This window comes from Dipodomys merriami, unplaced genomic scaffold, assembly GCF_024711535.1.
Source record: "Dipodomys merriami isolate MVZ:Mamm:240054 unplaced genomic scaffold, mDipMer1.0.p SCAF_9, whole genome shotgun sequence".
Lineage (NCBI taxonomy): Eukaryota > Metazoa > Chordata > Mammalia > Rodentia > Heteromyidae > Dipodomys > Dipodomys merriami.
The window spans coordinates 48,894,440-48,909,076 of NW_027206512.1; the positions used below are offsets into that span (position 1 = coordinate 48,894,440).

Below are 14,637 nucleotides of genomic sequence, written 5' to 3' on the forward strand. Positions count from 1 at the left end.
ACAATATTCCTTTACAGTTTTGAATTTGATACATTCTATCACCCCTTAGTGTGTGTGTATAGTGCATATATAATTATTATATCAAAGTATGACATTTATGTTATGACATGTTACAGATAAATAATCAATTAAGTATTATATATATAATCTTGATGTGAAAAGAAAATTTATCTTCCAGATATTAGAATTAGCTTTAGGGCATTATTAACATGATGCTTTGCTAGGTGCTCGCTATCATCTCATTGAATATTAGTGAAAAGATTATATAAAAGCATTTTAATCACATATTAAATCTAACAGATCATGGCTCCTCATGGCTCCTCTCTATAAATGAATGATGAAATATACTTACTGCTTACAAAGTTTGCAGTTAGCTAGATTGTTAACTTCCTAAGGAAGCACACAGTCATTTTCTGTCTAGTCAGGCACTTAGAAAAATGATTGTAGAAGATTTTTAATGATGATAGTGCAATTGCAACGAAATAATACATGTATATTTAGCTCTGTAATGCTAGTATTGATTGAACTGTAAATGGACTTCCCATATTGTTTTTTGGATATGGACTTCTGTCGTATAAGCCAAAATGTGTGTGGAGAAAATGCCTTACACAGGAATGGCCATGAGCCAACGAAACCCAGACTTATCAAACTGTGATGGGAAAGTGCATCTCTCTGCATGGGGAGAAAGAGAATTCCCAGCCACAGTGCCCCTTTCTTTAGTATAAAATGTGGACTAAGAGGCTGCATTGAGCTGCTGACAGCTTTTATGAAGAGTCTCTATCTTTACAAATGCAAATATATCAGAATCAGTCAGGTTCCCATAACATGGGTTTTAAAACCAAATCATTCTTCACCATAGGCTAACATAATTGCACAGCTGGGACATTATATATTTATACAGATAATGGGTCTCATTCAAGCCACACCCTATTGAAGTTAATGGAAAGTCTATGGGAAAGGGAACATGTATGTCTGTATATATAACAAATGTGTATATATGTGTATCTATACATACATGTGTGCATGTGTGATTGATATGTATGTGTGTGATTTTCTTATTTTTCCCACTCACTCCCTGAGAAGATTTTCTTCCCGGCATGTTTTTGCAATTTCTTGAGTTCAAACGTCATACAATCTCTATTTATCTAATTTTTTTTTGTTTTGAGGCAGGTCTTGTCCAAGTAATCTAGGCTAGTCAAAAATTTGTAATCTTTCTGCCTCAGTTACAGGCAAAACATCAGCATTCCTGGCTAATTTATTTATTTTGTGTTCTTTTTCAAAGAGTGAAGAAAGGTGGTAAATCAAATATATGTTTCTAATTTTCAATCTTGTTTCTAAGAAGGTGAAAATCTCACTTATAAGAGTTGTATATCTACAATAGTATATGTACAGTTGTGTATATATGGTAGTGGAACAGATTTTAAAATCAACGTAACTTTAGGTTACTTCACTTTAAGTATATGCTTCCTCATCTCTAAAATGACATACTTTTAACCAAGGAAATTTTACAGTGCTTGATATTTAATACACCATGAGTTTCCCTAGATGATCACTGTAGTCTTCTTCACAGAGAATCTTCTGGCAGCCATATATTTCCTACAAGTCTACAGTCAAAGTAGTCACTTTCACCAGTCACTGTAGAAGCTCTTAGTGTATTGTATCTTGTAAGTGCAACCCTACACTTTCTAGTAGGTTTAGTTAAGGCTGTTGAGTTTTTAAGTGGATATGGATATTTTTTGCTTCATTTTGAAGTGATAGATTCAAGAAGAAAACTTATAATAAACAGATTCCCTTCCCCTCCCTCAGTGTCTTGAGCATTTGGGAAATAAAACAAAGGCAAGTTTTAAGAGGTCCTAAACATTACCTTTACTATGGATAAAGGAAGGCTAAAATAAGGACACAATTTTTTATAAGTAAACTGGGTTTACTTTATAAATCCCATCTTTTGGGACCTTGGCCTTCTCAAGTCTAGACAAAATTGACCTGGTCAGACTCTTATTGTGGAGTGTGTGTGTGTGTGTGTGTGTGTGTGTGTGTGTGTGTGTGTGTGTGTGTGTGTGTGTGTGTGTGTGTGTGTGTGTGTGTGTTCCTATAAACAGCAAGAATAAACAAGGTAAAGTATTAACTGGATTAAAAAAGCCTTATGAAAATCACTTATCATGGAAACTAGAATGGAACGAAAGACATTTCCTTCCAATGGTTAGGTTGATTATATTTTTACCCATCCCCAGTTTCTGTTTCATACTTGGAATGCTAACATGAGTTGTAAATACAGATAAACAATGCAAATATAATTTATCCTAGCTTTTCAAGCTTTAGATTGTACTCTGTACCACAAGTTATATTGTTTAATGTATTTGCAGAATATTCAGAGTGAATTCTTGTAATGGATATTCTAGTGATTGAAGAACAGTTACCTGCCAAGAGAAAAGAGCAAAGGCTTGGGTTTCATTACTCCATCACCATTGCTGAGCACTGTTTGTTTGACACTGTGTTAGAAGCTAGCTTTATTTCAATCTCCAGAACAATCCCCCAGGCTAAGTATTATGAATTCAATTTTATAAACAAGTGTGATAAGCACTGCTAAGCAAGCTAAGTAAGCTAATACTGTTGCCTAGTAGGACATTTATAGTGCAAACAAGTCATAGTCATTCTGGCTCACAAGGATCTTTATTACCTCCCACAGGGTGGGTTGGGCTGGGCTATCTCTTAACTTTATCACTTAGAAATCTTGATTATAAGCAAAAGAAACAGATTATTATTGTTGTATTTAGAATAGAATGGAAGAAAAATGGTAGCTTATGAGATAAGTTATCAGACCCGGAAATATTTCAACGTTCTAAGCAACTCTCCTTGACATTCATTCATTCATTTGTTTAAAAATTACTAATTATTAAATATCGAGTTTATGTACTCTTCATATGTTCCAAGGTGTACAAAGGGTCTCTAAAATGAGTTTTATATAATTCCTTCTCTCATTGAATATTAAGTGTAGTACAATTAAAATAAACATTAAATACACTTAATATTTATTATATATTAGCCCCTGGATTTAGTATTGAACGTTTCTTTCTCCCCTGTGAGAATTCTGAGTTATTAGAAACTAAGCAAAAGAGAAACTTTATGATGTCAGATACAGCATATAAATTTAATTTGTTGGTATAAGATACATGTGTATGTATATATATACATATATATGTCTATAACTTTGAAGGACGTAAATGAAAAGAAATAATAGCAATTAAGTTTTGAATCTTAAAGCCAGTGGATAGGATAAGTGTCATTGGTTTAGCAGATTGAACACAGCCTCATCCTTACAGGACAATAGCAGACAATCTCTACAAGTTGGCCTTAAGCCAGAGGAGAGAAGTTAAAATTAGGAGAATAGAACACACATTAAGATTCCTAGATATCCTCTCCTATTCCTGTATCTGGATGAAGTTTGTCACGCATTACAGCAGAAGTGAGGAAGACTGATCTTGGCAGTAGTGTTCATACTAAAGTAATATATTTAATTTTGTACACTCATGCAAAATGATCCTCTTTCTCCTCTTATTTGCTTGCCAGTATTATAAATATTGCTTCAATTTCTAGGAAAGAAGCTAGAATTTGTGAATTTTTGTTTGTTCAGCCTGGGGTTTGAAGTCAGGGGCTGGATGCTGTTCCTGAGTCTCTCTTGCTCAATGATGGTGCCTGACTACTTGAGTCAGAACTCAGTTTCTGTCCTTTTTGTGTAGCTTATTGGAGATGAGAAGCTCATGAACTTTATTGCACAGAATATCTTTGAACTGAAATCCTTAGATCTCAGATTCCTGAGTAGCTAGAATTACAGGCATTAGGCACCAGCATCTGGCTTAGAATCTGTATTTTGTATAGGATACTTGAACAGCCTCTAAAGATTGTGGTGAAAAGTGTGCACAAATAATGTAAATGCCTGAATCATACTTCATGGAAACTCAAATATGACAAGGGCTAGCTACTCAAAACTTCTAAATTAAAATTAGCCATGTAGTTAAGGAATCCATTCTTAATATAAAGTAAGAAGATAAAAGACTCAAATAAGATAAAATAGAATAAAGGGAAAAAAAGAAAATCTTTAGTAAAAACTGACTCTATACAGTAATTCACAGAATAGAAAAAGAAATATATATATATATATGTATATATGTAGTGAATGTTATATGTTAAAATTAAATGTTTTACTTATCTGGATGGTTGTTAAATTTGAGTAACAATAATGAAAGGCCCATTAGATGCTAAAGAACCTATAGAAGACAATTTATTGAAAGAATCACTCAAAAGGAATGAAATATATCTTTCTACTCTATCTAACCTATGTATCTTCTTCATTTGTATCATCATCTCCCTATCAACTCTCTCTCTCTCTCTCTTTCTCTCTCTCTACCTACTACCTATCTCTACTATCTATCTAATCTCGCTATATCGTTATGCATGTATCTATCAGTGACTGGTTAATTTGAACAAAACCCCTGTAGAAAGAAGAGGGTGACAATAATCAAAACTTGAAGAGAACCAGTTTGCAGTTTAAAAGGTATCATCAAATGCCTACACTGTTAGTTGAAAATTGCTCCAATAAATTTCAAACCTCCGAGTATAAAGAGGATAGCATTAAATCATCCAAAGCATGGGAAAGTAAAGTGAAACAAAGACAATGGATTGTATGCAACAGAGCAAGGCCAGATAACTCTGTATTATTAACATCCGTACTGAATGCTAAAAGGTAATGTAGCATATCATCACAATACTGGAATGAGTGATTTTTTTATAATTTTATTATGAGTTATAGCATTATTCAAACTGGAACATTCCACAGTTTAAAGATATATAGCATCACAAAAACCTCCTAAAAATGTTCATTTTCATAAAGGTGTGAAAAGACATAAATACAATGATTCAGATTTTCACATTTAAAAATATTGGGGAACCAGAACAGAATTTCATTACAATTTGTATCTAGTTGGAAAAAATCTTCATACTTCTTAAAGACAACATGCTCATTAATGTAAGAACTAATCACACGATGGCTATATCAAGAAGTTCTAGGATATAACAAGCTTATCTCAAGCATCCAGTTCCATATTGTACCCATAGTGGACGGGGAAAAACATATACAGACATACACAGCTTAAAAACTGGATTATGGTCAGATGCTGGCGGCTCATGACTGTCATACTAGCTACTCAGGAGGCTGAGATCTGAGGATCACAGTTTGAAGACAGCTAAGGCAGGAAGAGCCAAAACACTCTTATTGCCAATTAGATACAAAAGGAAGTAGAGCTTTGACTCAAATGGTAGAATGCTAGCCTTGAGCACAAAAACTCACAGGAATAGCACCCATACCCTGAGTTCAACCCCATGACAAAGGAAAAAAAATAGCTGGAATATGTTCTGAGAAATACATCATTAGATGATTTCTTCAGTATGCAAACATTATAGATTGTACACAGAGTATACAAACATTAGAGTGTGCAGCCTAGAACACATCAAAGATATAGAGAATGCAAATAAATGTTTACTATATTGATACAATGCAATGCAAAGCAAAATAACATTAGATTAAATAATGAAAAACAGGAAGATAGTCAATCAAGAGACACATTAAATATGTATATATGTAAGAGGAGACTGCTGGTGTAAATTGGCATACTGTTTTATAGTAAATTTTACTATAAGTAGAAGTAGTATATCCTAAAATATTTAAGTGTGGTTTAGTAAGTGCAAGTATTATACATTGTACATTTGTGCACGGGCTGTACCTTTCCTCAACTGGTAGCACAGTGACGAGATACGTCACAATGAACATGACCCAGTACATCATCACAAACACAGTACAGTCATCACAAACCTGTGAATAGTGTTGATGTTGTTTTGTTGGTTGTAGGGCTTGAATTCGAGGCCTGAGCACAGTCCCTGAACTTTTTTGCTCATGGCTAGTGCCATACCACTTTGAACCACATTTCCATAAGCGTCTCTTGGACTTTCTTGCCTGGGTTAGCGTCACACTAACAATCCTCAGATCTCGCACCACAATCCTCAGATGTGATGATGTGGCACAGGAATGTACATGGATGGCCCCAAATCACTGTCATATAACAACAATTTGGAAAACACATGCGTCTGTTTAAGGATCTCTGAAGAAGTTACTTTTGCAACATGATGAATTTCAGTGTGACATTTTGATGCTCATATATTATGTATTTACATACTATGTATTAACTGTCCTACGTAGGACTCCAGCCAGTTCAAACTCTCTCCCAAGTACTTCTACATGCTTATTTTGTCTTTTATTAAAATATAGACTCTGAATATGAGACAAAATATGTAAGATTTATCTTCCTAAGTCTGGCTTGTATTATATAACATAATATGTTATGCATTTTCTTGTAGATGACATTCTCTGCAAATGTTCTTCCTCTTTATGGCTGAAAAGTACACCATTGCACATATTCATTATATTTTCTTCATCTACTCATCTGCTTATGGACACCTAAGCTGATTCTATGACTTGCTATACTCAATAGCATGCTTATTAATGTGAAAACATGTAAGTAAATACATATGATAAAATGTCATCAAAAGCACAGGAGCCTATTAACTGCTAACCAATTACAAGGCTATATTCATAAAAATAGACAATGAAAAGTAAAAAGAGAAAAAATACACATGCGATTTATATTATATAGGAAAATATTTCTGGAAATACAGAAATAGCACCATAGTCTGTATAATTATATTAATACAGTTGCAAAAGTCCTAAATGGTACTTACTTCTTTTTCTTTTGCATTAAAATAAAATTTGAAATCTGTTCCAGGATCAGTGCTCTTAGTGAAAATCAGTAGTGGTACAATAGAATAGTGAAAAAAATTGCATGTACCTGTGTGTATGTGTGTGTCTGTGCATGTAAAAACAATTCAATTTTCTTATGCTCCACCAAAACATTTTAATAAAATAATGGGGGTTTAAAGAGGATCCTATATACTTAATGGATCATAAGACATATTACAAGTGTTCTTACCAATATTAATTTCTTTCCCAGGGATAGCAGCTGTGTCCCAACACAACCCTCTCATTCTTTATTCTCTTTCAGAAAAGATCTACCACTCATAGTCTCCATATTAGCCTCTCTTTTCTCCCCTTTTGGATATCACAATTCTCCAGAGAAACAGAACTAAATCATATATACTGCATATCTAATATCATTTATTAAAGCATTAGTTCACTAGATTATGGAGGCTGATTAGTTCTTCTCTGCCATTTGAAGCTCAAAACCCTAGAAGAACAGTGTTGAAGTCACTACTTGAAGGAGAGATGATGGTAAGCTTTCTAGCCTGAGGTTCAAGACCTACTAACAAGAACTGCTAATGACCAATGAAGATCATTGTTCCTCTTCATGCAATCAGAAAGAGAGGTTGGATTCAAACTTCTTTTTGTTCCACTAAGACCTGTAACTGATTAGCTGATGTTCACCCATGATGAGGAGGAATATCTGCTTTATTCTTTTTATATCCAACCAAAGCTAATCTCTTCTGGAAACATCCTTACATGGGCACACTACCTAATAACTTTCACTCCGATATCTGAGCAGTGAATCAATCCAGTTGGTACAAAACTAACCATTCATAAGTTCACTATTTGTGAACTTGGTATACATACACATCTTCTTAAATAATACAAAAATCCCTTAAAAAGACAGTGACAAAGCCAGGTGCTGGTGGCTCACGCCTGTAATCCTAGCTATTCAGGAGGCTGAGATCTGAAGATCACTGTTCAAAGCCAGCCTGGGCAGGAAAGTCCGTGACACTCTTATCTCCAATAAACCATTCGAAAACTGGAAGTGGCACTGTGGCTCAAGCTGTAGAGTGCTCGCCTTGAGCTGAAGAGTGCAGGGACAGCACCCAAGCCCAGAGTTCAAGCCCCATGACCGACCAAAAAAAAAAAAAAAGACAGTGACAAGATCATAATTCCATCTACTGTATAAAATAAGACTGCACTGGTATTCTTAGAAGATGAAATAAAGTCATTGAGCAATATTTATATTATTTGTTCATATCCTGTACTTTGAACATTAAAATGTAAAATTAGCAATACTTAAATGTTACAACATATAGTCTTGTACCTGAAAATTAGACATGTCTAACATTTCTACTTCATGGTCTATAAGTCATTTTTTTGGGGGTGGGGATGAGTCTGGTCGTGGGGCCTGAACTCTGGACCTGGGCGCTGCCCCTCAGCTCTTCAGCTCAAGGCTAGAGCTCTACTGATTGAGCCACAGAACCACTTCCAGCTTTTTTTCCCCCTGCTTATGTGTTGCTGAGGAATTGAACCCAGGGCCTCATGCATGCAAGGCAAGCACACTACCACTGAGCCACTTTCCTAGCACTCTATAAGTCATTTTTAAGTTACGTTTCAACACTTTAAGGATGTAAACAGTTTCTGTGCTTTCTAGTTACACACACTGCAGCATTAAATACAGAATTGTTGCTTCATAAACCCATGTGACTAAATTAAACCTGTTCTAAATTCCTTAGCACCTGCTCTCATATATTTGTAAATTATAAAATTATAATTTTTTTTTAGTGAATTCAAACACCTCTCTCTGCCTGCATGATTGTTCTGGTATTTTGAATTCCCAGTTACCAGTCTTTTTTTCATATTTATTATTAATTTCTTATTGACTTCGAGAATTTAATTTTGGGTTTGAGCTTATCATAAGATTGTGGTGCTATATAAAGATATTAGTGGTAAGCAACAAAGATCTTTCAACCTGAAAGTCAAAAATTATGATATGGAGTTCTTCCTTCACTAGTCTTTGGGGAGAAAAAAGAAAAGATCACTTCACTGGAAGCTTTTAATACACGAAATGGCAATTATGCAAAATACACTGCTGTGGGAAATGGGATGTGAAATCGTTCCGTTAAGTAGGCATGTATGAATATGGGAATCGTGGTGGGAAGGGAGATGGTGGCTCCACTCATCCCCAGCTCTCTAGGGTTGGAAGCGTGGCAATGCGGACTCGTGAGGATTCTGTTTGTAATGGGTTCTGATGGGCAATCAAGTACAGAAAAGTGACAATACCGGAGCAGAGCGGGCCGGTTCAACCTCAGCCACTTTTAAAGCCAACAAGCCCAGTGGCAGCCAAAACAATGAGGGGTTCAGAAATGGAGAGCCATGGAACAGCTGGAACATTTGTATCGCGGCCAGAGTAGGCAGGGCAATCACCCAGCGAGCACGTGAGTGGAAATTTGCTATGGATACCCATACTCTCTAGTCTAGTTTGGAAACTAGAGGGTCAAATGTATAAAGTTATTAATAGTCAGTGCCTGTTGTTTATTTTTATTTTTGAGATTCTACATTATTCAGTGGCAGTGATAGTGTAGGTTATATAATCAGGAGAACAAGAAAGATGAACTTGCCTTCGTGAGTTCTTTTTTTCTTTTTTTTCAAGGCCCACCAAGTACAAAATCTAATTTTGATCTTCCTATCCTTTTGTTGGAGGAGATTATTATCCTAAGAGTGTGATCAGAATCCCTCTGCACGTGGTTGGTGAAATCCTGACTGACTTGAAAGAGAACCAGATTTTTATCTGCCTTTATTTTCTTTTTCTATTTCTCAACTTTTCCTCTTTTCCTGAAGTATTAGGATTAAGGGCAAAGAGGTCATAGTTAGCATAAAATATAGCAATGTTCATTGAAATTGTTCATATCAGCTGAGATTCCTACCTCTGCTGAATTTTTCTTTTACTTTTTCACTGTCATTAGAACTTCTTTCCAGCATCAATAGCTATACATTTGATAGAATTGATTTGTATAATAATACATTAATCATATCTTATGGTCTGATTCTATAACTAAAACACATAGATCCAATAATCCTGAGAGATCGAGAATCTTTAGATTTCACTCTCCAAAACTATTAAATTTTCAGCTCTCCCCCCCTGTTTTCTATTTTAAACTTTTTAAATAATCACACATGTGTATTTTTCACTGGATATTTGTGTCCTTTCAAAATTCAGATGCTGAAACATTCATCCAAGTGTGGCTATATTAAGAAATGAGAACATCAGATAAGTAACCAATATCTTATGCAATCACAAGTATGACATTTTTATATGATAGATTTTGGGATTCTGAGAAAAAACAAACAAACATCAATCATTACCTCTTTGGGTATAAAGAGGTCCTGTGAGTGAGTCCATTCAGTTTGGAAGCTTCTAGAATGGTTACTAGCATGAAGCTTAACTTGCCAGAACCTTGACCTTGAACTTTCCTGCCTGACCTCAGAACTGGAATAAATACATTAAAAAAATAAGTCACATAGTTTGCAGCATATTTATTAATTTACTTACAGTAACCTGTGGTAGAACAGAAAGATGCTCATCTCCCAACTCTTCCTTCATGAGGATACAATCAGAAACTGAAACTGGTTTTTCTGACACCAGATCTTCAAAGCTTGATTTTTAAGAACAATAAATTAATTTCCACAATAAAATGAAGGCTACGCAAGTTCCCTTTCATGTATTATTTTCTTTCATGTCAGCAATGTGGCTGGAACTCATGCTTGTTGGGCAGATGTTCTACCACTTAAACCACGCCTCTAGCCCCTCACAAGGTATTCCATTGTGTTTTAGTATGACATCTGTTTTCAAGAAGTGCATGGCTAAGTTAACCAAATCAAGATGACACATAAGCTTAAGCTTCTCAGAAAAAATCTCTAGCAGTATAACTTTCTTTTGTATCCTCTATTAAGAAAACTTATGAGATACAATGTAAACCATCCTTATTATGGTTAGAGAGAGATAAAATAGAGGAGAAAGAGGTGGATTAGGGAAATTCTGTTTATTCAGTGTTAAGTTTCATGCTGGTAGCTGAACAAAACAGTCAGCTTTTGCCATTCCACTTAACTGAAAGGTAATTTGGTAAATGAATAACAATGCAGTGATTATGATTGTAGTAAGGAGGTGAAGGAATAGAGGGTAGTGTCATCATCAACCCTCACTCAGCCCTTTCAGTTCGCTTTGAAGTAGGTTAGGGAACCAACCAATCCTACTCAGGAGACAGCAATTCCAATCATCCTATGTGCCAAAGCAACAGGATAGGGATTCATGTGTAAAGGAAAAAAAATACATTCTCTCTATTTCTATATACATTTAAAAATAATTTTCAGTCTAGCTAGATACCTAGGGAACAATATGAATCTAGTAGAGATCAAGACTTTCTAGCTACTTGACTTCCTCATTTCATCAAAATCTGAGGTGAGTAGGCAGATTGTTTACAACACTCTACTAATAATACATGAAGCTAAAAGTATGCCCCAACCAGATAGCAAGCAGGTCAATTGAGGGAATAGATGGCAGGCTAAGATCCCATTCATACAGTCTTTCTGTCATGGCTGCTCTAATTTGAACAGCTGTGAATCCCTAAACAAATTCCTCAGTCCTTCTGTGTCTGAATTCCTCCATCTGTGAAAACGGTGTCCAGACACCTGTCTGTATCTAATTTGGTAAGCTCAAGTGGCTCCTGCTTTCTGACGAAGTCCATCTCTCACCAATTGTTTGGTTTGGCATTTTAAAGTTGACCTGTGTGAATATTTTATCACTTCAATTTCAAAAGTTTAAAAACACATTCCATTTGCTTGTTTTCATTTTACCACAGAGTGTAAGAAATCAGTCAGTACGTTTATCAGCTTGAGGCCATCTCTTCTTCATTTATCTTCACCCCTTTGCCTCCCATGACAGGGTCGCTAACTCATTATGGATTTTCACACATTGATTGGTCACTTCAAGAAGCAAAGCCATTAACTCAGATAAGTATTTGTGTTTTCATAGTATTTAGAAGATGATTAGATAGAGGAATCTCTATGCATATATCTAATATCCTACTCATAGAAATTTGTATATATGAATACATTTACCTATCTAATGTTGATTAATAACACATATATAAGTACAACATTTTATACATTTTAACTTGAAATATATCTGAATTATATCAATTTCTAGCAGTTTGTTGAGAAAACAAAACTAAAAACTAAAACACAGCTTATTTTAAACATTCAACTCTCCATATTGACTTCTCATACTCAGGAAATAAACAGAAGCCTGATGACATATCTGGGAAAAAATAAAGCAGATATTGTGTTAGTGACAATTGTGTAACAATAATCACAATACCATAATTTTCTTTAATCATTAAAAGGTAAAAGAAAATAAAGATATTAAAATGGTGACATTTTGTGTTTTTTTTAAATGAACAGTTGACCAGAGCCTAGCTATGAAAGCTGTGCGTGTGTGTGTGTGTGTGTGTGTGTTAGAAGTAGAATAAAACAACAGAGATAAGACAAAACAATGACTTAGTTAATAGGTCATGATTTGTCTTGATTTTCAAACTTGATTCATTGACTTTTATGCTTTGTTGGTGGGAAACCTTCTTGAAGTCTAAAAACTAATAGGCTTGAGGATATAGACTTCAAGATAAACTAGGTTTAGGAAAGTTTGCCTTTGCAGAAGAGGAAAAAAATGTGTACTCTATTTTTAAATAATTATCAGTGGAAATTTTAAAATTACAAACTGAGCTATTCCTTAATTTGACATTTTAGGTGTCAGATGAAAACTCTTTGGAGGACAAGTCAATTGCCATTTGGCCTTGCTGTTCAAAGGGATTTCCCATGGTATTTTGCACATGCACATGTGTATTTTAGCAAGATTAACACCTCTCATGATTCATCATCGCCTGTATTCCTCTGCTATTCTAAAGCTACCGGTGAGTTTTATTATGCCACCATTACATACATATACTATTAGGGGCAATCAGAAGGCTCCACTCATCTTTCCCAGTGAGACACCAACACTCTCCACAGGGATGGAGTAGAGGAAGTCATATTATTCCTTCAGCATCTACAGCACACCCTTACATTCAGTTGCGGGCTGGCAAGTGAAGGGAAGAAAACATGGCTTAAATGTTTCTACAGTGATGCAGTAGGTCACTTAAACACTGGCTACTTCCTCTGCTGAGTACCCTAGAGGCATGCTAGTGAATTACACTGTTAATGCTTGATTGGCTGGAGAGCAATTTCATGGACCTTCTTATACAATCATGCTAAAGTACTAGATCTATTTAAATACATATCCGGTTTTTTTTAAAGGATAATATACTGTGTACATGACCATGTTGTAATTTACTTTAAAAGATTTTAGTGTTTGCCATAAAATATTATAGGTATTTCTTAGACTAAATTAAAGCGGAGTCCTATTGAAGTGGCTATCATATTAGAAAGTCATTAGTACAGCAGTAGCTAACATGAGTCCTCCTGCTGTGTCTCTCCAATCACTGCAAATACGTTAACATTTTCACACTAAATGTCAACAATTTGTCAACTAAACTAATTATTTAAGTAAAGCAAATGTTAAAATAAGCTTTTTCCTTATATCATCCCAGAGATTTGGAGGCAGAGGCAGGAGGACTCATTCTAGATAGCTAGATCCTGCCTCAACCTAAGTATGGTTTTTTGTTTCTGGGAGTTGCATAAAGATTTTTTTTTCCACACTGAGGAAGCTGATATATGAGGGGATAGCGTTTGCCTCGTAGAATAATTTTGCTGATAGTGTAATTGGAGCTTCAGTTTCAGAGACCTGGAATTTTATAGGCCAGATTCTATACTCTATTGCTGGGTTTTTTTTTTGACCTGGGTTGCTAATTTATTTGTTTAGAATCGTAAGTTATGCTTTTGCTATATTGTATTAAAATTTTGAAGAATAGGAACACATGTAGCTTTGTAATGTATCTGTGATCATTTGTTCAATAGGGAAACAAATATAATCATAAACAAATAGATCTACTTTGGTTTTCACCAACAGAACATACAGACCATAATTAATTCATTGATTTATTCAGTAAGCATGCCTTCTGGTATATCATATATCATTATACCATGATATGAAAAAAGTTTCCTTTAATTATAAAATGAAATTAATAAACCCTCAAGTGTAAGATTATTTCTGTATTACAGCTTAGATACATGATAAAGAAACATACTTTAGCCATCCAAATCATTCATGTTGAAGCCATTCCCACATGTTATGCTGTAGTGTAAAAGTCTTCAGAACCCCTTGCATACTTATATATTGAACATGATTTATGGTAAATGTTTAATTATATTTGTATACCCTAGTTTTCTATTCTTTGTAGTGATGACATTTTTAGCAGAATGTCACCTGTCCTGAGACTATAATCTCATACACAAATCAACTAATCTACAAGTACATCAAATGCTTGGTAGCGGGAGGAAAATGAAGCTAGCAGTTTAGAGTATGAACTTGATTCATTGTCTTTACACTCATCAAAGGCTTATTGAGTGTAAATGCACTGAATGTTCTATTCAGAGCCATGTCTGTGTATGTAAGGAATTTGCTTTACAGGGAAAAGATCTGTAAATTGTCAATTAACTTTCAAGTTATCAAAAATAGAGTACATAGAAAAAATGCATGTCTTCATTTTTTTATCTTTATTTTCCACCAAATATAATTTAAATGATTTTGTTATATTTTAGTTTTGTTTCTCCACTTTTTGGAATAGCAGCATGTGCATTCATGTTTTTCAATAATATTTCTTCAATGAATG

General features: G+C 34.7%; 1 protein-coding gene across 1 annotated transcript in view; it reads left to right on the forward strand.

Annotated features, from left to right (window-relative positions):
- The window catches only part of LOC138820738 (uncharacterized), a 160,538-nt gene extending 154,018 nt beyond the window's left edge, over window positions 1-6,520 (forward strand). The window contains exon 4 of the mRNA XM_070012538.1: window positions 6,409-6,520. Within this exon, the coding sequence (XP_069868639.1) occupies window positions 6,409-6,512 (104 nt within the window). The 3' untranslated portion in view covers window positions 6,513-6,520. The remainder of the gene's footprint in view (window positions 1-6,408) is intronic.
- The last annotated feature ends 8,117 nt before the right edge of the window (window positions 6,521-14,637 follow it).